The following is a 27,468-nucleotide window of genomic DNA, read 5'->3' on the forward strand; positions in this document are numbered from 1 at the left end:
GTCACGGTAGGTTTTCTGGTATGATTCCATGCATAGTAAGTCAGTACAAGAGAGTTCTCATGTGAGGCAATGCCAATGCATGTTCTATGCTGAAAGGATGATTGTAACAGATGATACTTGCTCCCTTGCCTGTTTCCATACCACTGGTACCCACCCAGCTGGTGGGAATCAGAGCAGTGATGAGTCCTGTGGTTTTTTACCATACCATGCTGCCATGGTCTTTAAACATTTGGTTTTACAGTTGCAGAGTCTAAAGCCAGCCCGTTTGGCTCGTACTGTAGAGATGTGTTTGGTACTGAGACAAATGCTTGTGTGCATTCAGATATTTATTTTTAACTCATGCAGAAGAACAAGTCAGGAGTTGTTGGCTCAGTTTTTCTGAGTAACAAATTGTTAATTCTCTTGGGGCTACTAGGTAAAATGGAGAGAAGAATTTTTTCTGTGTATTTTTTTTTTTTTTTCTTAGAAGCTTGGCATATTAAAGCCTTTTTTTCCAAGAAATATTTAACAGTAATGTTTCAAGACACATAAAAGCTGCAGCATTAGGGCTAATTGTAGAGAACGTTTTATGTAGGAGTACCTTCTGTGTGTTCTGCTGGCAAGACTTTAAATGTCTCTTTGAGGACTGACACTTGGAAACCACAATTTAAGCTGATATTAGTGCCTGAAGTGAAAAGAGAATGATCTCCTCCCACTCCTTAATCTGCAGGATAAGATTCTTGCTTGCCAGTTCACACAGCAGATGAGCCTCTACTTTTAGTTCAAGGCAAGAGCATTGTGCTTGTCCCCTAGCTTCGTTTTCAGCTCTCTTTAAGGACACAGCACAAAACTTGGCTTTGCTGTTTTGTAAACTCGTTCTTTACCAGCATGTGCATTTGCACATACTTGTCCTTTGGATTCATATTTCTTTGGAATAAAATGTTACTAGTACTTTCTGTCGTGGGTTTCTTTTTTCCCATGTCAATTCCTTGAGCATGTAGTAAATTTAGTAAATGTACTAAAGCCAAGTTAATGTGGGCAAAAGACTTGCAAACACTCTTGAACTGCTCACTCATCCTGTTGACTGACTTAGCCCCCTTCTACCCTTGCTAGGATTTGGTGCCCGCAAGTCTGATCTGAGTCAGCGGGGTCCCATGGCACAGCTGGCATTTGGGATTGTTTGAAGCTGTTTAAAATCCCAGGCAGTGCAGAAAAAAACTAGAGAAAAGCAGAATTCTCGTGGCTTGAATGGGAGGGGAAAGACTGACTGTGAAACTTTGTGCTTGCATATACAGGGAGGAAATTAATAAGGTTTGTGATGGTTAATCTGTATCTTTCTTATACAACCAGTGTGAAGATGCACAGGAAAATTTGGAGAGGGACAATGTTGAAGGTGTTTTTAGTAGATTCTGAATTTCTGCCTTCTGCTGCCATCTTACCATGCTTCACTGGCTTGTTCTGTCCAGTTCAAAAGTTATTTCTATGAAAAACTTTAGTTTTGCGGGAAACCTCATATGATGAGGAAACCAGGAAAGCAGTCTGCCACTACTACTGTGGACAAAACCACGTTTTTTGCCATACTTTAATACAGGAAAGTGCTATTTGAGGCATTTGACTACTTAGATGTCTATCAACTCTGTTAAACTCTTTGTGGGGGGCATTTGTGCAATAGAGATTATTGTTTAAAAGTGTGTGTTTTTTCCTGTAACATACTATCTAAGATGGACAGTACACTGATGAGAGATCAGTCACTTTGGAGCAGAGTGGTTGTAATGCCTGTTAGGTAATGGATGACCAATTCCGGATTTTATAAAAAGTTGGAACAGTTACGATGACGCACTTGGCTTTGTCCCTGTGCCCCTCTCCACCGTCCTCCGTGGTGTCTGGCCCTGAACAAGGGCCTTGTTATCATCTTATCCATTGGCAATCTGAGCCCTGGACAGAAGACCTCTTGTGTGTCTCAGTTTGCACTCAACAGGAATACCTGCTATGCCAAGCCTGAAGCACTGGGGTTTGGAAAAGACGACTTCCATGGTGTTGCCTTGAAGTGTGGGTGAAGCAACAGCATGGAAAAGTTAAAGGTTAAATGTGGTAATTGCCACATCTAAAACAGTGGTGGTTGGCTTCTGTGTATGGATGAAAGGCACTCTGTGTGTGCAACGGAGAAGCAAAAGATCAGAGTCCGTATGCAGTCTTGGGGACTGTGGGAGAGTTTAGTTCATTTTCCTCTTCAAGGTTTTCTTAGTAAAAGGTAGGTGAGGTGATCAGTGTGCGGGAACGCTAGCTTCAAATGTGGGTCTCAATTATCCCCCTTGCGCTTGTAGGAATAGGAATTAATGCTTCTGAGGTATTAAGCTGGGTTCTGCAGTTGTCCTTCACGATCACAAAGGGGGAACCTGATCAGGCCATGGAGGCAGGGATTGGAAGAAGTACGTTTTGCTTCCCAGCATTGGGATCTGGGTTCACCTGAGGTGGCCCAGAAGAGCAACGGGTGGCAGGGACCCGCTGAATATCCCAAAATACAGGAGACTGACTACCCTGCCGCCTGCTGCCCAGCTGAAGGATTGGAGTCAGAGCAATGTACCATTCCCCCTGGGTTGTACTCTTAGAGCAGAGGGGCTGGTGTTGGTGTTTATTCAACATCAGTGCTTATCTAGGAAGATAAGCAGTAAGGCAGCTGAGGGCTTTTAAGACCAGAGCTGTGATACGTTTCCTACAGATACAAAGCTAGGTGTTCAGCAGAGACGTGGGGAGAATGAAGCTGCAGTTTCCTTCTGGATTTGTGTAGCCAGTTAGGTGTTTTTGAACAAGAAGGGCTTCTTGCTTTAGAAATGCTAGGAGAGATGCAAGAAAAAAACGTTTTCTGTTTTCACGTGGATTTACAAAGCTGATCAGTCAAGGGCAGTTCTCCACTTAAACAAAACTCAGATGTATTAGAGTGGCTGTAATGCTTTTGTGTATTATTAAAATGGTTCAAGACTGGAACAACTTTGTAGAGTTAGCAGTGCATTTATTAGGGCCTGCAAATGGTGTGAGGCTCTGTGGAAACATTAAAAATTGAAAAAGCAACTTGCAGAGATCCTCCAATTCTGGCAATGTATGTGCAGGAAATTTTCAGAGAGTTTTAACAAGCTGGCACTGTGCTGTACACAGGTGAAAGATGTATAGCATTGATGCTTTTGTAACTATGCTTAGTTGGTTAAGGACAAAATTTGTCCTTCAGAGAAGAACAAATTTTCTGTAGTAAATGCCACTTGCTTTTATTGGGATGGTAGATGCACAGCTGTCATTCTAGGTGAATATTTGGGCATCCATTACTTTGAAGGACGGGGGTTAAAAAAAGCGAGAGGTCCTAGGTCACAGCTGGGTTAGGCTCTGGTCCGGTGCAAAGTCTAGAGAGCAAATGTTGCATGTGCCTCCAGGAGCCTGGTGGGTATGAAAATAGGAATGCTGTATTTTAGCTGTTCATGTGGAGGAGGCCTAGAATGGAAACACTGCTTTCATTCTATTTAACTCTACAGGGCTTCAATGTGCACTTTTTTGTATTCGTGTTTTGTTGTATATTCTGTGTAATCCCCCCCCCCTTTAGAATGAGTTATGGAACATTGTATTGCTATTTATTCATTCACGCTAGCTTTTGTTTCCTTGTTTCTTTCCTTTCCCTTTTTCCCTAGATCTATCAAGTTCAGAAGGTAGGGCTCGCTCTCTTTCATTCTTGTTTGCATGTGTTCCCACGTTATGAGTCTTGCTAGCATTTTAGAAAAACCTCTAAAGAATGGAAGATGCACAGCAGGCTTTGTATTTCCATGCAATTCCCCCCTTCCTTCCCATAGTCTTGTGGGGTAGATGATAAAGGGGAGTGGGGGAAGATGACTCGTGTAAAATGTGTCTGGTCAGGCACTTAATATATTTTTTTCTACAGACTGTTTGGCCAAGAATAAGCAATAAGCAGAACAGTAATTTGGCAAACCAGCCATCATCGGAGGGTATGGTGGCTCCATGTGTACCATAAAGACATTTGTGTGTTGAAGGCCAAGAGTATTGCTGAAAATACTTCAGGCTGGGCAAGCATTTAACAGGTGCCAGCAGGAAGAATGACTTTCAGATGACTTTGCAGAAAGTCACTGAAGTAAATCAGGGATGCTGTGTTTGAATTTGTAATCTTTTGGTAAATAAACTGCCTTTCTTCCAATGTGACCTAAGCATTATAAATGCTTTTATATTGTTTAATCCTCTCACCTCAGTTTAAATTCATGATCTCTTCCCTCCTCCCAGTTTCCTTTTCGTAATTCCAAATGATGGCGATGATGATGATAATAATATAGCTCTAACTGAGGTCACTTGCTGTGTTACAATGGAGAGTTTTGGGGTTTGTGTTATGATGTTTGGCTGTTCTATACTTCCAGCATGTGAACTGTGTGGTACCTAGAAAGAGAAATAGCTCCAAAGAGATTTTGCAGGGAGGGAGAAAGCATATATTTCTTCAAGCCTGCCATTTTCTACCTTACTGAATATTTCTTTTTTTCCTGAGATATTTTTATTGCTTGCTGAATGATAAATGTCTCCTAAAACCACAGCCTGTTTGTTGTTCTGGCACTCCAGCTGCCGTAACTGCATGTTTCACTTGCTTGACCTAGCAGTGCGTGTGCTTCTTGGAAATGCTGTTCTCCTCTTTAAGTGCATATGTATATGAAGATAGCTACTCAAATCATGTGCTCTGGTATTTAATCCTGACCCCATCAATTTGGCAACAAATATATCTTACTCTTGTTTTTATTTGTGGAGTTGACTATGTACTGAGTGACTCAAATTAACATCTGCCCATGGATCAACAGGTTCGTTATCAATCTCCTTTATAGGAACTAATTTAATCTTCTGGTACAAACGCAGCCCCATGGGAGACAAGGAGGTTGTTTACTGTTGGTGTCCTGACATGGATGAGAAGATAAGTGGGTTAGCCTCACAACATCCCGTAGCGAGTTTGCCAGTCAGCGGTTTCACTGCCACTTAGTGAGCAAATCTGATCTGGAATTCTCTCTCAATGGTATTAACGTCATTAATTATTTAATTGTAATATCACTTTTCAGGGTAGAAGGGAACTTGAGGCTGGCAAAGGCTTCTAACTGAAAACCAAGTGAACGGATAAGCACCACTTCTTCCTTTAACCCATGCAGCCATTCAAACCAGGCCCCTCGGGGCAGAACAGAAGAGTCCGGGTAGAGAAAGAAATGGGAAGTGGCTGAGGGGCCAAAATACCTGAGACTTCAAATGCTGCCAGTTCATTCCAGTGTGAGATGTGCTGTTTAAAAGATTATAAATTAAAAATAGTCTCAAGGCAATCACGTTCATTAACATTTTTCTTTTGGGGATATTAAGCACGTAGCTATGTAATTTAAATGGTAGAGGAAAAGACTGTAAGTGGAACTTAACTTGTGATGTAACAAATCTTTTAAGGGGTATTTCCTTATCTCCCTTTTGCAGAACTGAATTCATAAGCCTATGTCAGAAAGTAAGGAGAACAGAGGGCAGGAAAAGGAAGCAGCAGACCTTACAAAAATTATTAGCATGTTTATGGATCCTTCCTATGTGTGAGAGAGGATTCTCCATTTTTATAGTGTTTTTTTTAAATTGATCTCTAGTGTTAGAAAACGTTATACATCTCTTGGGGGGGGGGGGAGGGGGGGGAAGCCTCTAATAAGGCTTTACTTGACCTGATTTATTACAAAGCATATAATCTGTAGGTTCTGATCATGTACACAATCCTGACCAGCTGGAGTTCATATAATTTTCAGGGGTCATTTTCAGGATGTGATGTACATAAAACTTAATTTTATAACAGGCTGTTGTATGTGTTGTGCTTCTGCCTGGAAGTAACTAGTCTGAGCACTTGTGAGGAAGTGTGTAATGCTTGAAGAAACAATGGTTCATGTCCTGCACTCTAATTTTATGTAGTTTAAGGGAGAAATCTCACTTGTGTGCAATTTGGCTAGGCATTGTATAGGGGTATTAGACGTATTTGAGCACACGCTGAGATGCTTTGCAGGGAAAGCAGAGGGGAATACTTCCCTGTTCTCATAGGGATGTGGTTAAAGAGCTTGTTGAACCGTTGCCTCTTTTCCTTGTTCCAGAGAGACTTATGCATACTATTTAAATCTGCAAAGCAGTGAATTTATTTCCTGTTTTCAAATTACTGGCCTAAAAACTTATTTTCTAATATTTTTCCTAATAAATGGGATTGCTGTGAGCTCCTGCCTTTTCCCAATTTGACCCCCAAACTGACAGCATTTAAAGGTCCTTGTACAGTTTGGGCTATCCAGGATGTGTAATTGAGCACCCCACTGCCTATTCTACTTCATAACAGACTTTCTTCTCTCCAGAGCTGTTAAGATGAAAATGAAGATGACCTTAACATGAAAATAATTTTGTTTTTTAATGAGGAGGAACTCTGAAGTGGGAATAAACTGATATGGTATCAAAGAACACACAGCTGTTCATTCTAATTTATTAATAAATAGTGAATGAGGTTTTTAAGGGTGAAAGTAAAATTACATTAATACCATTGAGTGAGTGCTAAATATAGAGTATAATACAAAACAGGTTTCTGATTTTTTTGATCATTACCTAAGGTTTTGGCTGTTGATACTCCTGCCTTCTCAAGCCTTTAGGAAAGCTGGCAAGTACAGGCTTGTTTTTTTCCACAAATACATGAACCTCAAAGCACATAATCTAAATTTTTCTAAAATACATATTATGCTTCCTTAAGCAGGATTTCCATTTGCTGATTACTGTGCTTTAGGCTGGTGATTTTTCTTCACACAGGAATGTTATGGTCACTATTATAAATGCAAACTTCCTGAGACTAGATTTGAAGTGCGTGCTTGGGGAGGAAGAAAAGTCCTGCTAAACTTGTGGATCTTTGAGCAATTTGCTGTCTGGTGGAAATGCAAGTTCATTGGGAAGTTCCCAATGTTGTGCAAAGAAATTACGAACTGAGAAACGGTTCAGAAGAGACAGTCTACTGAGAAAATGCATGGCATTTGGTACTGAAACGCAGAGAGCTTTCCAGTCTTGCCTGCATTGGTGAAGCATGTCCCTTTTATCCTTGTTGGTGATACTACCACTGTCAAGACGGTTGTGTAGGCAAAAAGTTCTGAAAAGGAGCTCTGGGGAATTCTGAATACAGCAAATAAGAATGCACAGATACTCATATTGTATTCAACTGTTCTTCCTGGTTTGACAAATCTATACGGTAAACATGATTTGACAGCATTTTTCATCCTGAAAGTGTTCTGTGTTCGGATCCTTTGTAATGAGACTTGACTTAAATAGGTCAGGAATTCAAGACTCATTACGCTCCTTGCTCCTGTCCCCACAGCACTGTTCTTTTGCACTGCTGAGAAAGAAGAAACTGTCAAGTACCCTGGCCGTACCCCAAACACCCCTTTCCCCTTGCTGGGCAGCTATTCCTGGGCACGTGCTGCAGAGGGCTCTGGTGGCACTCGGCGCAGCTTTTCCCCGGCACGTTTGTGTGTGTGTGTAGCTGTGTGGCTCGGCCGAAACGTGGCAATGCATGTCTAAATGTTCTGTGTTTGCCTTTCTCATCTAAATTCTGTTTTTCTTCCCTTTTCTGTCTATAGAAATATTATGGTCTGGATACTAAATGGGGAGACATCGAGCAATGGATGGTAGGCCTTGATCAACGTAGCTAAACGACTTTTGCGTGTTGAAGTTTTGTATAGTTCATAGAGTTTGAAATCCCACAAAGTAGATATTTTCATGTATTGGAAACGTGAATTCCACTCTTATCACAAGGATTCTTGCAGTCCACATCAATACCTGAAATGTGGCTTATGATCAGCTTAAAACTGGCAAGGGTTTGGTTAGAGCCACCTGTGTCTCCACCCTGTCACTTCAAGATTAGCTTAGCATATAGACCCGTTAAAGCAACTTGTGATACAAGGAATATATGTACTCATTTTACTTCTTGTGGATTTTGTTACAATTTGAGTCTTCTCAAATCTGTCTTCAGTTAAATTTTGGCAAGTTTTATCCATGCTTCTTCAGTTACCTTTGTACTTACTAGTCCAGAGGCACTGTTCGGATGCATTACTACTGCTACTATGGCAATGCTTGCTTTTTGCAATAATGCAACGTCCTGGATTTTACTGTTTGCTAAGCCAGTGAAGTTGATACCAGATATTGACTTGGCCATTAGCAACATCTGACTGTTTTAACACCCATAATATAAGACGAGGAAGTTGCTAAAGGGCTGGAAGACATTGGCTTCAAATGTCTTTCAAACATAAGTGATTTCATAAACTTACCAGTGATGCCAGATGTAAACTGTTGTTTGTGGCCTTGCCCTACAAGCTGAGTAGCGCACACTGAAAAAGGCAGAACCGAACAGCTGACTTCCAGTGTGGAAGATAATGTTTCAAACTCCCTGACTTCCTTGACCCTTGATAATTAGTCGGCATAAATGCTGGTTTGCTCTATGCCTTCTTGAAAGCCTGCTGCCATATGGACCAACCATCCGCCCAAGATGCTCCAATCTCATGGATAAGCCATTAAGTCTCTTCAAATCCTTGCTTGGTGAGCTTAGCTCCACCTTACTCGCAATTCCCTTGCTTAGAAATCAGTTCACCTGTGAGAACCATTAACTACGATGTTGAAACTTTTTTTCCTGTTTTCCATCACTGTTTCTAAATTCCATGTAAAATCAGTTCGTTAAAGTCAGTTTGTTGAAATGTAATACGTCCTACAGCATTTCCAGCATTAACACAGGCTTTGGCCTGCAAAAGACAGTGGTGCTGTGTGTCGCAGAGGCTGTAAGCAGAGCACAGATGCTTTTGGTCTGGAAGAAGGGGCCAGGCTGTGTCCCTCTGGGATACTCACTAGAGAGAGACCATTGCCCTGCCACGTTATTTCAAATAGAAGATTTTTGAGATTTCTTTTGAAGGACTGCAAACTGGAAAGCTTAATTACAAAAGCACTGTAAGTATACTAATTCCCAGATGCAGAGAGATGCACTTGTAACACTTTTTTGAGATACAAATAAAGATGTCACTGTGTAGAGTTTTCTGTAAAAGTAATGACAGTGTGTAGCAGAATAAAACAGAGGGCAAGAAAGTTGGGGTCACAAATGAGGGGGAAAAGGGTTTTTCTGACTTGACAAGGTGTCACCTTCTGTTATTTGGTTTAGCCTTACTGACTCCTAAACACTGCTGGTTTCACTGTGTCTTTCTGAAAGCGCTCTGTTGGTATATCTGTACTTCAACACTCGCTCTTTGTTTTTCTCTGCTGCCTTGATAGGAAGACAGTGAGCGTTATTCCCGTAGAGCCCGAAGAAATGCCTCGGTTAGTATCTACTTTTGCTTTGTCTTTATGGCTAGACATTTCAGATTAAGAAAACAGACATCTATAAGGAAGGCAGTTCCTTTTTAAAAGAAAAAACAAAACAATCTCCCACCACCCCAGGCAAGTGAAAACCCCAAAGCCACTTTCTGACTTCTCTGCCCTCTCCCCAGTCACTCCGTGGAGCTTTTGCAAATGTGCTAGAATAAAGGGGGGCAGGAGGTGGAAGGGGGGGAAATAACCTGCTTGGAGTGTTTAATGTTCGTTTATTCAGACTGTGGGCCAAGAGCATAGAGCAGGGAACACCCGAGCAAGCTTGTCATTCATCCTGTAGTAAAATGCTTGACAGTGTTTCTTGGGCAGGGTATAATTTAATTTACTTTCTGCTTATAGTTTTAATGCGATTCTTTTTTAAAGACATTTATTTTGTATGTCTCTTCTTCTGTTCCATATCAAAGCCATCAGCATTTACCTCACTGCCTGTTACTTGTGGTTTTTTCATTGTTTTCTTGTCTTTATACTTTCTTTTGATAGGCTTCGGATGAAGATGAGCGCATGTCAGTGGGTAGCCGTGGAAGCCTGAGGGTTGGTAAATTGTACAATTTAAGTGTGCATGTGTGTGTACTGATGTTGCTGTCTACTTTGTACCACCAGACTGGTTATAGTACTCTGATAATACCATCCTTCCAAGGTCTTGACATGTTCCATGTTCAAGTCATATAGGGTTTTTTTTCTGAGTACGTGTAGGTCAATAATTCTTTCAACCAGGGGAATTGTCAGATTCGTATGCACTGTGCAGGAACACTAGCAGAGCATGCGACTATAGACACCTTTCTGGTAAACGCTGTTCATTGTTACTCTTGCAAAACATTGGTTTATCAGCTATTTCTTGTATGCACCTTGTAAGCTCCTCTGTTTCATTACTGTTACTGAGAATTTGGGAAGAGGAAGTGCTAGCTTAGTCCATGATCGATGTTTATTATCTCAGGAAACCAAAAGCAAATTATTAGTGGGAATAAGCCTTAAGCACTTTGGAATTGCAGGTGAACGCTCTCCTCAGAACTGCTTTAGAGAGATTTGAAATTCATCTGCAGGCTTGAGTTTTGTGGAGAGAGGGATTAGTAGAGCACAGAGTGCTGTAGTGCACCAGTAGTCATTTGTAGGAAAAGTTCAAACAGCTTTTTCCTCAAAATATCCATATAGTATTTTTCCAGATAGTACACGTGTACAAATCTGAACTCCGTTCTAGCATAGACTTAATCAGCTCTTGTAATTGTGAAGACAGTTTAAGCAGTTTGGTAGTTGTGAACGGCTAATGCTGTTGTCTCAGCACGTGTTGATAGTCTTTGGAAGATGATCAGAGCTCGCTGCTTTTGAGACCTATGGAGAAGCATTCAGCTAACCGCAAAACTGAAACAATCCATAACAGCACTATGGAGGAAGCTCTTGGCAGTCCTGAACTTAAACTAGTCACAGCTGATTCATGTTATGGAGTCATTTGTGCCCAAAACGGTTGTGTTTGAGAAAAATTCATTCTACTAATGTTGTTCCCAACTTATTGGTAGTGCTAGTTATGTGGTTAAGCTGGATGATCAGTTGTATTTTTGTAGAACAAGCAAGACCTGTATCATTCATAGCAAGATCATTATTTGTAATCCTTGGTTTCTCACTTCTTTGGAGACTTCCTGTCATAAAATTATTTTTTTTTCTCCTTAAAAAACTTGCTAATAATCTAGGCTAGAACTACTTTTTTTCCTGGTAAAGTGTCCCCCAAAGAACAGGATTGAGTGATACACCTCATATACCTCTAGAAGAGTTCTGGAAGATGGGGGGGGGGGGGGGGATTACTACTGCAGAGCCTGCTCAATGATTCCTGATGGAGTTCACTGTAAGATAGCATAAGATGTACTTAAAATTAAGAGTTGCCTTGTTCCCTTTTTAGTGGAATCCTTATTACTACTTATGAAATGCTGTTAAAATCTTCAAGGTTGCAAACTTACTCAATTGTTTTTCCAAGCTAGAAGATGCCTTCAACTCCAAAGATTCAACGAAGAAAAGCTTATCTTCACAGCTGAACATGAAAACCGATATCTATTTTACTCAGAGTTAAATCTGGACACGTTTATGAAAGTGTTTTTTGGAGAGGAAAAATCTCTAGAACAGTTGAAATGTCAATTCTTTCTATTTAGAAGGTGATTATGATACAAATCGGTTGTTTCACCATGGCTATAATTGTGTGTCCCTTGATATGGCAAGATGCGAGTACACTGGCACTCTATTTATAGTGGGAGCCCTGTTCATCTGAAACACCTTTTGTTCATGGAAGTGCACTACTGATTCCTTTTGATGTGTTTTTGTAATACGATCCTGCGTTTTATTGTTATATATTTAAACAGCAGAAGCCTTGCATTCTGTTTCCCCACCATCCCTTGAGAAGAAGCTTTTCTGACCTTTTTTTTCCCGGAGCAGCCAGTCTCTGGGCTGCCAGCATGCCTTCAGGCTGGGATAACCACTGCTGGTTCACAGCGGTCTCCAGCTGGTTCACGGGATGGCCCATAAATACCTAATACTTGGGCAAAGAATGTCCTTTTCTGACAGAAGGATCTAGTTGAAACTTTTCACCGCGGTGTTTCTAGTGATGTTGCACAGACTCCTCCCTGTCCTCGTAAAGTAGCATTTGGTGAATATTCTTATGCAAGCTGACACATGGGCATGCACAGCAAAAGAGTTTTGACAGAGCTTCCTTCCCTGATCCAAGTGTCCCTGGGATTGTAGAAGAAAGTAAATGTTCGCTAGTCTGAACTGAAATTTACCCTTATACATCTTTTAGTTGTTTTATTCACAATGAATTGATAGAACATACATTGATCATTTTCCTAGTGTGGGTTTACAGGAGATGCTTTTAATAGTTTGACCACATCTCTCTCTGGCTATTTGTGAAGGTTTGGTTCTTGCTGTGCATGTCTTCAAAACAACAAAGTAAAAAAAACAAACCACAGCCAACCTAAAAAATTACCTCTGAGGACTAGAGTTCAGTTTGGCTTCTCAGCTATTTTAGCGTGAAGAAAGCACCAAAAACTATTGCCTTGTGTCCATAAAGGGTTTATAAAAGTAGCTGGAGAATTCTGAATGTTCTTCTTTTTTTGGATATTTGAAGGCTCCTTCCGTAGTTGCAGGATGCTATTGTATATCAATTTTCTGAAAATTGATCTTGCATCTTTGGCACTTGGACTCATTGCACTGTGAGGGGCTGATGGTGTTACAGGTTGCTTTTTGAGGCTATGTTTCTTTTCTGTACAGGAAGTTTTCAATGAAATAAGCCAATATCAGAAATTTATTTCTACCTAAAGCTTTACCACCCTACTAATCTGTGTGGGTTTTTCTCTGGATTTTCTCCTGGAATATTTTCTCAGTGGGTGTCTGAACTGCAGGCACCAGAGATCTGCTGAGCTAGCTTTTCAGGAGCTGGCCTGGATGCTTCTGGCAGAGCAACCATCAACATGGACTGCAAAACCACCCGAGATGTTGATTAGACCAGGCTAGCAAATTTAAGCTCCACAGCTGTGACTGTACTGTAAACAGTGGCGTAGTGTGTTGATATAATGCTAGCTTGATTATATCTCCACCTCCTGCAGGCAGACAGACCTTCAGCTGCGATGAAGGGGCATCTTTAGCTTTTCTTGTTTTCAAGCCTCTCTTGTTTTAAGTTCTGCAAGCTTGATTCTTTATCACGCAGTTTTTCCTAGGGAAGCTCAGTAACACCATCCTGCGTTTGTTGAGACACTCGAGCCTCTCTTCAGTCTCTTTTCTACTGCGAGTGTCCTTGTTCTCCCACTTCTCAGCTGGCTGTCTCTAATCTGAGACCATCCAGCATGAAATATTGTTGTGTTATTAATCACTCATGACAGAGTTTGTGCATTTTCCTTGTTTTGTTTGCTCCAAAATTCCTGACTTCTGGCTTTGTGCAAGAAGTCCCGCATTATCAAAGTTCTTTAGTTGGGTTTTACATCTCTGTGCCTGTGGTTGGTTGGTTGGTTGGTTTGGTTTGTTTTGGGGGATTCTTTTGATTACCATAACTTGCTTTAGTGTTTCCCTTTGTATTCTGATTTTTCTTTCCTCTCATGCCTTTACAGTCTCATTTGGAATATGCCAGCACCTACCCAGTGGTGAGAATAGTCTGCAAGTTGCAGTGTGTGTTAAAAACTAATCATGAAGAAGAAACTAACATCAATTGTGGTAGCTGATCTGAGATAAGGGACAATCTAAAATGATCCTGAGGCAGTTCGTGGTCTGTGATGTAAAGATGCTACTTTCCTCGCCTACTACTCTGACGCAGTTCAGATGAAAAGTGCTGAATGATTAGAGAGATCTAAGCTAGGTCTAGTTCAGTAGTTACCGTAGGACAGAGCAGAATAGCTTTTATTTCCCCTAACAGACTTTCTCTATTACAGTCTGTCCATCATTTGACCAGGTACGTCTGGTTTTATTTCAGCATAAATCTGGAAACTCTCACAAACTCACTCTGAATATATCTAGCAAAGGTGACAGGACAAATACACTGCCTACCAAAGCTGCAGCTTGTGTATCGAGCTGTTACCTTTGCTTTGGGGGATAAAACCAAACTCTGTAGGTAATAATAAGATGAGAGCAGGTATTTGCATTGAACACATTGAGATAAAGCTGACTCTTGGAAGAACAGAAAGGGCACAGGAGGGAGAGTTAGTGCTGTCTTGTGGCAGCGCTGTGTTGAAATAGAGGTGTCTCAGTTTCTGCAGAAAGCAAACTGCGGAGAGCAGTTTTATAGACTCTCTAGCTTTTTCACTCTCCTTCGCGCCCTGCGCTATTTCAAATTAGAATTGCAATGTATCTATTTGTGAGTGACCTATATACAGAAATGGTTCAAACACATTTGGATTTTGCATGGACGTATTGACGTAGTAAGTATAGACAGCTGGTAGCTCTTTTAATTGACTTAACCCAGCAAGCGTGAATGATTTTCAACTGTGGCTACTAAATTTAACAGTGCTATCATCACTTTTAACAATATTCTTTAATAACTGGTCATTTGACTTTGAGATTTGATTTTTTTCATGTGTGCTTGCTGAGCCATGTTGTGTAGAGCTGGAGGAAAATTGGACTGATGCTTTTGCATGTTGATATGCATGCCTGGCTATGGACGGGTGCACATAAACTCATTGATCTTTTCATCCTGCATTCTTAATCTCACTGCAGGCTGGATTAGAGAATGAGAGGACCAAAAAGAAGAACTACTCCAAAGCAGTATGTATCTTGAGTAACTGTCTCAGAGGCTTTTGCATACAAAACCATTGTGAGAGGACAAGAGAATATGTGCAAGTATGATGGCTGCAAGAGCTCACCAGCCTAATGTCAAGGATACGGTGTAACTATCAGGACTTGTTGGGTCTACAAGAATACTGAGCATCACTTCATCTGCAAAATGTGGTATAATCCAAACACTTACGTTGGTGTTGTACATAAAAAGCATCTTGAAAAACTCAAAACCTAACTTGAGCTTTAATATTACACAGAAATAGGTAATACTGATAGAATATGTATGTAGTAAAGGCTGCATCTTTTCATAAAGGTAGTTCTGCGTAGTATCAATGCCTTACTAGCACCTGTACAAATAGGGCACTACTTAGAGCACTGCAAAGCCAAACCTGGATTGAAGGTAAAGAATAATGTGCTTTCACACAGTCAGGATTTTAGCTGAATCTCATGGGGAGCAATTCCAGGGAGTGAAAGAGTATGCAAGGGCAGGCAGAGTGGTCCGTTGCTGTTGCGGAGGAAAGGCTACTCATCACAGAAGGAGGTTGCCAGGCTGGGTTGGGGTTCTTCAGTACATTGGAAATCGGTAGAGAACTTTCTGAGAAGTGGAAGTTGGATGTGGGATTGAGAAAGAAGCCTGAAGGAGTAGTATTAGCCACAGTCTAAGGTAAAAGGTGTTACAAGTATAAATGGACATAATGGAAATGAGAGAGTTTTCTGCATCCGTTAAAAGCAAGAGGAAAACACAGAAAAGAATAGGGTCAATTGCATACATAGTTATGAAGGGAGAACATGTAAAATCTGAGTATTTCAGCCTCCCCAGTATGCAATTTTATTTGTTACGGTTTTAATGAACTTTATGATCGAATGCTTAGCGTGTTAACGTAGCGTAGAACAAAGGTCAGCAAGGTCTGATAAAACTGATCCTGCTCTTCAGGAGCTGTCTGGAGCATTTGCCTTCAAAAATACATGCTGGAGAAGTCTCTGGAGAGGATGGGTCATAGTGACAAGGGAAATGACCTGAGCTATGGGGCTTCAGTTTGAAATCTGAAAGGTACAGGGCAAATTAAATATCTTTAGAAGTGCCTCAAATATAAGGTGAAAAACAGTTAACCTGGATTTGTGGAAAATTAATCATGTCAATTCAACTTAATTTCCTTAAGCAGAGTAATTATTTCAGGGCATAAAAGAAAAGCATTAGATGTGACTATAACTTGACTATAAGGCTCTTGTCATGTAGAAACATGCCATTAAGTGAAACCTTGGGCAAGATCTGGTTCTTGTAAAAGAAATGCCCAGTTAGTTGAAAAATAACTCTGTTAGAAAATGAGACAGCTGGAAAGGATCTCATCTGGTCTATTCCCATCTAAGACAGCATCATCTGTTTTTAAAGGGGAACACAGTTCTACAGGAGCTACAGCTTGCCTAGCTGTCTAAGTACAGGGAATGAAGGTGGTTTCATGCGAGGTTAGAATAAAAACACTGATGATGAATAGGAGACAACTTGTCAAAACTGAGTAATAGTAAAAAATAAGGAATGCTGCGTTTGGGAAAAATGAAATACACTATTGCCAAGTAAGGAATTTTGCATAGGAATGGTTCAGATAATGATCTGAGGTTACATTTGGTCAATATTACATTGCTGAAAAAAGGCAAACTTAATTCCTCAGTGTAGTAATGAAAGGGGCAGTGGAGGTAGTTGGTCTGCACAGTGCTGTTGAGGCTGCAGCTGTTGAGGCTTCAGTTGTTGAAGATTCATTTTAACCATTCTTCAGGAAAGTATTAGAGAAATTCAAGGAGCCTGGGGAAAAAAAAAGTAAAAACTGGAAAGAAGCCAAGCTGTGTGAGAAGGCTATAGCAATATTTCAAATCTGTTCTTCTTGAAAAAAGAAACTGGATGTTGGCCCTTCATCATGGTGATAATACTGCATTTCAGTAGAGAACCTAAGCTTTTCCCAGAAGTTGCTTTACCAGCTTGGGTCTAAACTGGTTTCCAAGTTGATTTGTTTAATTTTTCATGGAAGCCACTGTATAGTATATGATAAATATTTTGCTTGGAAATTGATTCAGATTGGGTTTAGTGGATTTTCATTTTGGGAATGCATTAAAACTTGGACTTCAAAACTTAATTTGAATAGAAATTCTAATTAAATTGCCACTAAAAAAAACCACCCCAAACACACAGAGTGCTTCCTCATTTTCGATGTTAAACCAGGCCTCGTTGTGAAGTGATGCCAGAATAGTGAATTGCTTGAGAAATCTGAGCTCCTAATGGTATCAATTGAGGTGGCTTTTGGGTCTATCCTCTTTTCTTCAACATCATGTTTCCAGACTAAAAACTGCATTGTAGTGATCGTTTTATTTTATTCCTGGCTCTGCTGCCGTAGGGACTTGAAGCATCTCATCCTGCTTGTGAAATGCTCGTTCTGAGCCTGTTTGTTTTTTCTCCTTTGAGAGAAAACATCTTAATGACAACAAGACAGGCTATTGAGCATGACGGAGGGCAGCTGAACTGACTGATACCTCTTAGTAGTCTTTGGCCTGCACACAAAATACTGGGATGTGGCACTTGGTCACTGTCTGAGTTTAATTTTGATGTAACTGGGGAAAGGTAAAAAGAAGAGCTTTCATACAGCATTGCATGTTTACTAAACTGAATTTCTCAAATATCAACCTAGAATTAATTCTTTTGCTACAATTTGCTGCTTTTTATGTGATTAGCTGCCAGAGGTATAAGCAACTAGAGTGATAAATTTCTTTTATTGTAGTCTCTCATCTCTAGTGTCCCCTTTTTGTCTGGTGTGCCCTTCACAGAGCGTTTGAAGAGACAGATGCTATAATGCAGTAATAATAGGGGAAGCAAAACTGTTTCTTAACAAGAAAAAAAAGGAAAAAGGGGTCAAAAAAGGCAAGCAGGAGTATCCTTGACATTTTTGGCTGGTATACAGGTACTGACAGACACACAAATGTTCATGTCTTCATGTTTGAAATCATGACCTAATCCTGCACTTCTCCTGCAACTGGTGTATCTTTGAAAATTTCTGTCTCTGCCTTTGTTTTTCATAAGTGATGACTTTTCTAAAAATTCCCTTTTGGGTCTGCATCAATTTTTTTTCTCTCCTTTTTTTTCTTTTTCCTTTCCTTCCGTAACAGACCAATGGTTATGAGGAAGACATGTATGGATCATCTCAGAGTAGAAAATCTAGCAGGGTTAGTAGATGATTTATATTGCTCTAAAATCTATTGCTCTATTTAATGGGATTAAAGCTAATTAGCAAATTCTTTTCTGTGGTAAAGCAAGTTTTTCTTGTCTTGCACATTGTGGGTTTTGCAGTTTGTCAGACACGGAGGTGCAGCAATAAGCTGTCCAAAAAAAAATTAGGCCATGAGTGGGAAGGGAAGTCTCCGAATTTGTTGTAAGTAGAACTTGGAAGCCAGAATTGCTTAACTTGTAAACAAAATTGGGTAAAAGTTAAATCGTGACAAGAAATAGTTTGGCAGCACCTGGCATGGAGGATTTCCATGTGCTGGACAACGGAACGATTGTTTTCCAACCTATGCAATGTGTTCACGTCATGCTCTAACGCTGAAACTCCCAAGCTTCACCTAGAATTTAGTCTGTGTCTTGAGATTTGCATATGTAAAACAGACTTTGGATTTTGAATTTTCCCCAAACGTATGTTGTTTATTTTAAGTTTGCTTAACTAAATGCTTTTTTTTTCCTTTATAAACTGTATCCTAGGGTTTCTGGAAACTCCCACAGAGGTGAACAGCCAATGCAAGTGTTACTACTTAGCTACTTACCATTGATGTACCTTTATTTCTAGAAATATTCTTGTCAAAAAAAGCTTAATTATTAACTCCATTGTGTGTATGTGGGTCACAGTGTTCCCTTCTGTTCCAGCACAAGTGTTTTGTGTCAATTATAAGAATTAATTGTCCTGCTTTGTTAAATATTGGGGTTTTTGCAAATTATTTAAAGGTATTGTCTCAAGCAGAGCCTCTTTGTGCAGCAGGGAGGGGAACTGTTTGGGGTTTTTTTCCTTGCCTTTATTTTAACAAAGGCAGGCAAAAGCTCAGAGCCTGTTGATCTTTATGCTATCAAGACTGCTAAAGAAATTTAGTGGTATGCAGACTAAAGCTCTATGTTTAGGGGAAAAATAAACTACTTTTAAGACTCCATTTAGCTAAGTGTTTGACCAATACATGCTAAACATGAGATAGACTTTAGTGAGTTACTTTGTAAGCATGAAGTTAAGCAGGCGCTTGTATAAATAGTGAAACGGGGCCTTATATTTCATGTCCATTTTTAATTGTTGCTTCCATATGTTTTTATGCATTTAGCTTGTATATGTGGATAAGAGAAAATGAAATACTGTCGCTTAAACTGTTAAGAAAACATTATGTCCTGTTGTTGGCACTCTTGCTGAACTGCTTGACAAGTTCAAGGAACTTTATTATGTAGTACTTCTGACAAATGATGTTCTTATTCTTTAATGACATAATCCAGAGCTCCAAGTACTGCAGGAAGAGCAAAATATCTGTAAGAAAGTCATCCAGGGAAAAGAAGTAGTTTGGCTTCCATTTAAATAATTTAAAATCCTCTTGGTATTAGGGTTTGTAGCATGGAGGTTTAATGTATGTAGAGCATAATTATGGCAACATCATTAGTTCCTTGCTGTTTTCATTACTAAGTGTCATTCAGATTAATCATTATTTAGAAGGGGGATGAGAGTTTGGGGGTGACTTGGAATAGCTGAAACTCCAAAACCAGTTGATGCCAGTCCAGCTGGCATTCACCTTTAGGAATATTCTCTGCAAAAACCCCAAACCTAACTGTAAAGATTGTGACGACGAAAAAGAGAGAAGAGGCAGAGTTCTTCAGGTCAGGGAGGGAGGAAGTGATGAGTCTGCTGATAAAATAGTTTTTTCCAAAATACGTGTCCAATTTTAAGTCACAAAATGGAGTGATGTCTGCATGGAGATCGGCCTTTATACACTGTACTTGCAATATCACGGGTTGATTCCTTAAAAATTAACAATGCCATGTGCCTAGTCCATGTGCAGATTACAAACTCCCTAGGTGGGAATGAAAGTAAGCTCTGGAAATAGGCTCTGCTTGAGACAATACCTTTAAATAATATGCAAAAACCCCAATATTTAACAAAGCAGGACAATGAATTCCTATAATTGACACGAAACACTTGGTGCTGGAACAGAAGGGAACACTGTGACCCACATACACACAATGGAGTTAATAATTAAGCTCAGTTCAGTTTATTCAGATTTCTTTTCAGTGAAATTCTTATTTTACAGGCATTCAGGAAGAATGAGGCAGAAAGGGATCTAAATTTTTGCAGCTGGACAATGATTTATCCTCAGTATATACCTGTGGGTGTTGTGTCTTATCCACAGATCCGTTTGCCTGCAGTGACAGAAGTCCAGTGTCAAGAACAAACAAGTTTCTTTAATTTGCCGCAGATCTCCCTCATTTGTAAATGGAGTTAACACCTACATAATTTATAGCGATGATTCAAGGATTAGTTAGGGCTTGTAAGAAAGCTGAGTAATTGCTGACTACTAAAAGCAGAGTATTTTGGTTGTCTAGACCCCTGAAAGAAATGATTGGAGAAGCAGGATGTTAGAGAACAGCTGTAAAAGGAGAGCTCTGGAGTATAGCGAAGAAGGTAGAGGTGTGGAGCTCTTTCAGAAAAAACATTCCCACCAGCGTGCATGTGCCCATGGGAACACAAGGAATCTAAACAGTGCCTAGGAGGCTTTGAAAAAAACTTTGCAACTCATGTATTGTTGCAGGGCTAGTTACAGGAGACTGAGCGAGCACAGAAGTCATTTCATGAGGGTGGGGATGCAGGGAGGTAGCGTTTCCTCCCTCGCCCCTGCATGCTGGCTGCGGCAGCCTGTGCTCGCTCGTAAGCGTGCCTTCCTGGTGTGGCTTTATACCCTGCCCGCTTGGCTTGGGGCTGCATCTCTCCCTGGCATGGCAGAGTAACTATTTTATCACATTTTAGATGTGCTTTTAGACTGCCATTTTTCTGAAAATAAGGAAAATACAGTCTTCCTAGTATGCCTGTATTTTTCTTGATTCCTTTGGCTCTGTGAGATGCATAATGTCTTATATATGGATTTCCAGTCTGCATTGAAAACAGACCTTGATTTGCAAATTTGAATATCCCTCCATGTTAAAACCAGCTGTTTATAACAACTTAAGTTGTTCATAATATATTGTTGCATGCTCCTAAAGCTTTTGGGAAGCCAAGATACTGAGTTCCACTCAGTATTATAAATATCGTACTGCTGTCAGCCTTCCTGCACCCTGGCAAGCCCTATGTGCCAGCTTTGTGTTGAAGTGTATGTGCAGCGGAAATTCTCACAGATAATACACAACAGCAGAAGAACTGAGCTGGCATCCTACACTCCAATACAGCTGCTGGGGGGAGTGAATGGGGATGTTGTATAGCACACCAGATAAATAAGGTAGTATTTTGGAGGGTAAGGGTGACTTTAAGTCCATTGGAGTTGTCCGTCAGTCACTATTGGTACTTTTGGTATTTAACGCGGAGTTGAATTAAGATCTTCCCATTCTTGGGGAGGCCAAATAGGTGGACCAAAAGTGCAAGGTTGGCTAGATGCTAGGTAGGAAGTTGCATAAAAGAAGGTGTTTAATCTAGACAGTCTCACTTCTTACAGAAAAGTTTTCTTTGCATTCGGTCTTGCCATGTCTGACACTGGGCTGCTCACTTTTCCTGATGGGCACACCCAGCAGTTTTTGGTCGCTGGCTTTGCTCTCTGTCTCCCAGCAGAGTTGTCCTGACACCTTCTCCTGCATCTCTTGTGGGTTTAACTTACAGGGCATAAACTCCTCAAGAATTCGGAAGGAAGCTGACTTACTCTGACCAATATGTTTTTCCAGTGCTTGATGGGCAGTGGCAATCCACTCTGTCTGCAGCGGTGGGACTGCACATGCAAAGAAATAAATCCTGTGAAGCAGGAGCCTGGTTTTTTAGGTATGAAGCTGTGATGCAGCCATTTATTCTGAGTTTGAGCCTGGAAGCTAATATTTCCAGCATCTTGTAAAACAGATGATGTCTGTTCTGTTTTACAGAAGCTGGAAGTATGTTGGTAAATATAGCTTCACTTAACTAGAGCTGGGATGAAACTTAGGTACATGAACTGCATACATGCTTTCGGAAATGTGCTCCATCTTCTTCCAAGTCCTGTACATGTCCTTGCAGTATATTGTCATAGCAATGAGAAGGGAGGAGAGAATGTGGGGGTTTGAAGCCTTTTCAGTGGACAATAAACCAGATGGGTATTTTGTGCATGAGATGCTGTAGGGATAGAGGAAAGGCCTTTTGTTTATTTAAAAAATTTCTACCTTACAAATGGAAAGGGCACATAATTTTCACACATCCTCATATCTTTAATGCAGTTTCCTTAATGTAGTGATCTCTTCTTTTTGCATCTGTGACCACTTTGACTCCTTGCTATTTGTAATCACCTAATTTACTTTTTGCTTCCCATTTAAAGGAATTTAGAAAGTCCTCCATGTTATGAAGCAGAGTTACCAAGAGGGTTTTCTTGTTTGTTATTAATGCAGGCTTCGTACTACTCTGATCTGGGTCTTCACAACAGCGGCTATGCTTCCACATCTCAACCTTCTTCCCAAAATGGAAACTGGGTCTGTTACCCTCTGGCTTTACCTTGCCTGGACTTGTTCTGACTGCATTTGGATAATACAACCTCTTGTACTTAGGAATGAGTTTGGACCAATTGTCAAGAGTCTCTGTAGCTCTTTTTACTAAAAACTTAAAAAACCAAAACAGACCTTTTAAGATTGGAGTGAGTAATGGAAAGCTGTTTTAAAATGAGCACAATTAGTTTTCCTTTGCTGCTCCTCCCTTTCCTACAGTTATTTTGTTTGCTTTTGACCTCTGGAAAAATAAGGGAAATCTTAATTAACTGAAGTTCTCTATTCTATTTGAGGCAACTCTCTGCTGACTGTGTCAGTCTAGCAAGCTTAAGACAATCCAGTCTGCATAAAATGAAATTACAAGCAAGTAATTCACAGACTGCTAAAAGAAAATCGCTGAAGCTTCAAAATCACCCGGGAGGTTGGATTGTCCTCTGCGTGTGGACAGAGCTCAGCCAGTCCGGCGCTAGCAAAGCAGTGCTTGAGCAGTGGTCCACAGCCTGTCCTGCCCGATGGGCAGCAGCACGAGGACATTGCCTGGTGCCTTGTGGTGGCTGGCGATGGGGGCACTGCAGATGAGCAGGGTGACTTGCAGCAGCACATTGTCTGCAAGCTGTGGGCTGGGGACCACTGCTGGAGTATCTCTTGCACCTAATTATGCCAGATACAGTATGTGCTCTCTGAACTTAATTGGTGCATCTTGTGAATGGTGGTTACTAACAGCGAAGCCATTTTTTTTATGGTGCTCTGACTTAAGTACTCATAATCTTGTCCTGAATTATTTGGATTTTCTCTGCATTTTTGTTTAAAATACACAAAAGATGATCTTACAGCTGTGTGAAACACTTAAAATGTATATCTTAAAACACTTCTGTCTTTGTATGTAGCTCTTTTTCTGGCTTTGGTTGAAGTGAGGAGAAACACCCTTTCTGGCTGCTATACACAAATGTGTGTGAGACAATAACAACTTAACAACCTAAAATTAAATTACGCTGTTTTGCTTTTGCATACTGTCATGTCCTCCCTTCCTGTAGGAAATGCATGTGTCTGCTTGGTATTCTTAGTTTTGGGAGTTGAGATCTAATGTTTTTATGGCGCAGATGACTAATATTCTCTATACTGGGTTTCCTTCTGTTGTAGTTTAATAATCTCTTATCAGGATGGTTAATTCTGCTGTAGGCGCCTTTTTTTGTTTCATTTTCTATGCAAAAAAGTTTTGTGCTTGTCTTCCTCAGCCCTCCTTGCTGTACAGCGATGCCCTGCCGGCCAGAAGTTACAGGGTTTGTTGTACTAATGCTCTAAACAGAAATACCGAAGCCACTCACCTTCAGCCACACATATGTTGTCTCTTACCTCTGTAGTTCCTGTTGGGTCCATTTATTTCACACTCTGGTGTTTGATCCATCTGAATGCACGTGTGCAATGCTGTTTGTGCAGACCGGGATTTGCTGATCCTTCCTTTTATTCCCATTGGAACTGCACAACCACTGCTCCTGGGGTTGTGATGCTGCCACAGGCTTCTCTCTGGATGGAGGTGGTTGTCATCATTTTGGTGTATTAGCTACAACGTGCAGGAGCAGGCCAGAGAGAGGCAACATCAATTCTTTCTGGTTGCATAACAGCTAACAAAACTCTGTTTAAAAAATTTTTGTAGCCAATTTCCACTCTTCTTGTTTAACCTTTTAAAATCAGCTTCTCTCGGATTTTATTCTAAATGCTTAAAGGTAGTTTCCTGTGTTTCCTGAGCCAGACATTTACATGCTAAACTGGAGCCAGAGTCTTAGAATATGCATCTTCCACCTTTTTTATTAATTTGGTAAACTGGCTAGTAAGTGAAATTCATCAGGTGTAAGTGTGGGGTTCCCCCCCCATATTTTGCCAGCACCAGAAATGAAAGTTAAATAGATTTGAACACCTTAAGAATTGATGTAGCCGTTTTGTTGGAAAGCAACATGAACTGTTGAATTGATGACTGGGAGGATGGTTAGAAATGCATGACCGTGTGATGGACTGGGGGGTGGATGTCAGATTTTGCACGTGCCTTGTAGCGTTTCCCAGCTCACTGACTTCAGGTTGTGTTAGATCTTCACTTGCATGTTGCTTGTGGTTGTGTACAGGAGATGTCCCTGTCCTTGCACATACTACTCATTCCCCTACGTCTTTTGTGCTGCATCTTGTGAATTTGTAATGCTCCAGACTGAATCAGAAACTAGGTCTGCCAGTCCTGTTCTGACCCTGTCTTTTAATTGTAGGCGTCTGTGTATGACGACAGCGTTTGCAGTGGGAGTCGTCGGTATAGTGCCTCTAGTTCTCGTGCTGTAAGATGTTTTCTGCATTTCCCTGTTGTCTTGTCTCTGTCCTCCAGTAACCCGTGTGTACCAGAACACAGCCTTTTCTGGGCTGAGGAACGTTTAAGATGGACTGTGTGAGATTCATAGCCTGCTGCTGTAGGCAAAAGCACGAGCACTGTTTCCGTGAGGTTCTGTGAAATAATAAGTAGTGATTTATCTGCTGTTGTAATGCCTGGCCTCGTGCAGAGCTGCTCTGGCTAGCATCAACAGAGCCCAGCGCTAGGCACTCGCCTCCCCTGCAGCGAGAGGAATTCAGCTCTGCTTTGTACTTGGTTGCAGATAAAACACCTTGGAAAGACAGCACATGAAGTCCCTTCCCTCCCTAGACTTAATTGTTCTTTTGAAAACTGAGAATAAACCAGTTTTTTTTAAATAAACAAATAAAATCACTTCCCCATTAGCACTTACCTGCTAGCATGAAGTAGAGGATTGTTGTGAACGTATGGCTTGCTTGGTTTTGTTTGTTGGATTTATATTCTGTAGTGATGTCTCAGGCAACTTGTGACAACGTTTTCGAAATACGTGCTTCTGTGAGTGGAGGGCTCTGTCATTTATGGGGAGAGACAATATGAGGAATGACAATATAAATTGTTTCCTTTCAAAAAAGAGAGGCTGCAGGACTCGATTTACAGATTGGAAGGCAGAAAATGCCTTCACCTCTTCTGAGATGGGGCCTCTGTGTCATGTTGGGTGTTTGGGCCGGGCAGTACATCTGCTGCTGCTGTTGTATCTGCCTGGAAAAAATAAACCAGTCTTTTCTGATTTTTAAATTCTGCTCTGTGGACGCAGTGCTTATTCTGCCTCTGAACTCCTTCACTGATTATCAAGAAAAAACAACCAATGAAACAAAAATGACCTCCAACAAACAAAAAAACACTACCCAAGACCTGAACAGAAAAAAGCCTCAAGACAAAGCATCAACATTAAATTAATGTTAAAAGTTACAATTTTATTAGCTTGGAGAAGGAAACAAACTTTCAAGAATGCTTACTAAGCACTTGTTAGTCTTTAAAGGGCTATGCCATCCTCTTCCAATCACACTGATTCACTAATTGGGCTGTGCATCTTGCTGCTACTGACGTTAAGCTTCAGATTACTTTTTGTTTCACATTTGTGCCTTATTTTCATTTGGCTGCCTTGGAAAATTCATTGATACTTATCCATTTGAACTGTAATTCAGTGAATTTGCCACTGAGGCTGCGCTGAGCTGGTTGTAGCCCTTTGTTTGTACTGGATGTCATTCTTTCTTTGAGATAAGTCTCTCAAAGGTCCAGGTGATACACTTGTACTCTTGGGAGAAACAATTTACAGTGGGCTCCGAGCCCAAACACTGTTTACAAGTCTTTCAGCCACTGTTAATGGCTTGAGCAGGGAACACTGAATAAAATGCTGGTGCTTGTTCCCCTTCCTCCACCCCATCCCACCCTGTGCCACAGGTATTTGGAAGCCTGTGTATAACCCAGCCTTCCCAGTTTCTGTTGCACGGTCGCCTGCAGTAATGAGAGAGTTGAAATATGAGGTTTTTGCCTCAAAGGGAATGGCCTTGTCACAGTTACAGTTATCTGTGGTTATTTTAATGTGTCTGAACCTCATAGCACTTTTAACATGTAGAAGGTGTGCCATTTGGGTAGCTGTCCCCAAAGACAGTTTTTGGATGATCAGAGGACAGGTGAATGCAGGGGATGAGCCTGAAACTGGCTGTGCTTGGTCTCAGCTAAACAAGTGGCACTTGCTTCCATTTTCTGCCCTGCAATACATAGGGAGCAACTATGGAATAAATAGGTCCTGTAAGACATTAATATGGGATTCATCAGTAGTTAATACTACTTCCTTGTCATGTGTTTCAAGTTTATTCTACATCCTTGTTATGTTAAACATAAAGTGCCAGTGATGGCGCAAGGCTTCTGTGCTAGAACTACTTAATAAGAAAACAAAATCTAAATATTTACTAGAGTGCTTTCTGGTTTTAATTTAGGAATTGAAGTGGCTGTGATTGTGCATAGTTTACAAGTATTTTCAACACAGTTCTAAATCTTGTGTATTCTCATCTCTGAAATGAAGCTCAGTAGTTCAGGTGTGTGAAGCCAGTGTTGCTTCATGTTAAGATGTCTGAGGACACAGCTTGGTCACATTCTGCGCTGCTTCAGGGGCTTGCTAAGGGCTGTGTACCTTGGAACGTAATTCTTTGTGGTTAGTAACTAAGCTTATGGTTGTACTGTAGCTGGGGTTATTTCCAGCTTACCCTCTTATCATTTAATTAGTACTGTAAGCTTAATTTTCATTTAATACTGTGACGCTTTGTTAGCGTGATTAATGATGCTGAAACAGTCCTCCAATAGCTTGGTGAAGACTTGGCTGCTTCTGTAGCTGAGGGGTCCAGGGGATTCCTGTAGTGGCCAGGTAACCTAACAGAAGAAGCCTTAAAAAAAAAAAGACAGAGTACGTGCATCTCAAAAGTAGGATAATTCTTTATATTTCGGTAGTTTTGTATCTGAGAAACAGTCTTAAGCGCCTATAAAATAAACTCATAAAGGTTATTAGCAGCATAGTCTGAGCTGCTGAGAAGAGCAGTTGCTTGTGCTTGTTCCTGTCCCTGAACTGCCTCTGCCCTTGTGTCGGTACAAGCTTTTGCACGTGAAATTATGACGGACTGACATGCCTCTTTACAAAGGCTATGTTCACAATTGCCTTGAGGTGGTAGCAAGAGGAAAAGTATCATGTCTGGTAAACCCAAAAACTTCTTTAATTCATCTCTGTTCTGAATGTATCAAAACCTCCCTTATA

At 40.7% G+C, this 27,468-nt stretch overlaps 1 protein-coding gene across 21 annotated transcripts in view; it reads left to right on the forward strand.

The window, feature by feature from the left end:
* Positions 1-27,468, forward strand: part of LRRFIP1 (LRR binding FLII interacting protein 1) — a 118,049-nt gene that overhangs the window by 54,087 nt on the left and 36,494 nt on the right. For 7 of the 21 annotated variants that reach the window (XM_076342085.1, XM_076342088.1, XM_076342067.1 and 4 more), the window contains exons 3-12: positions 3,654-3,671; positions 7,617-7,664; positions 9,292-9,336; positions 9,868-9,918; positions 13,467-13,499; positions 14,566-14,613; positions 17,776-17,832; positions 22,241-22,321; positions 23,569-23,613; positions 24,586-24,651. The exons of 2 other annotated variants lie outside the window; for them this stretch is intronic. In XM_076342085.1, the coding sequence (XP_076198200.1) occupies positions 3,654-3,671; positions 7,617-7,664; positions 9,292-9,336; positions 9,868-9,918; positions 13,467-13,499; positions 14,566-14,613; positions 17,776-17,832; positions 22,241-22,321; positions 23,569-23,613; positions 24,586-24,651 (492 nt within the window). The remainder of the gene's footprint in view (positions 1-3,653; positions 3,672-7,616; positions 7,665-9,291; positions 9,337-9,867; positions 9,919-13,466; positions 13,500-14,565; positions 14,614-17,775; positions 17,833-22,240; positions 22,322-23,568; positions 23,614-24,585; positions 24,652-27,468) is intronic. 12 more of the 21 variants (XM_076342086.1, XM_076342068.1, XM_076342089.1 and 9 more) reach the window with 8 other exon arrangements.

This window comes from Aptenodytes patagonicus, chromosome 6 (assembly GCF_965638725.1).
Source record: "Aptenodytes patagonicus chromosome 6, bAptPat1.pri.cur, whole genome shotgun sequence".
In the NCBI taxonomy this organism is placed as follows: Eukaryota; Metazoa; Chordata; class Aves; order Sphenisciformes; family Spheniscidae; genus Aptenodytes; species Aptenodytes patagonicus.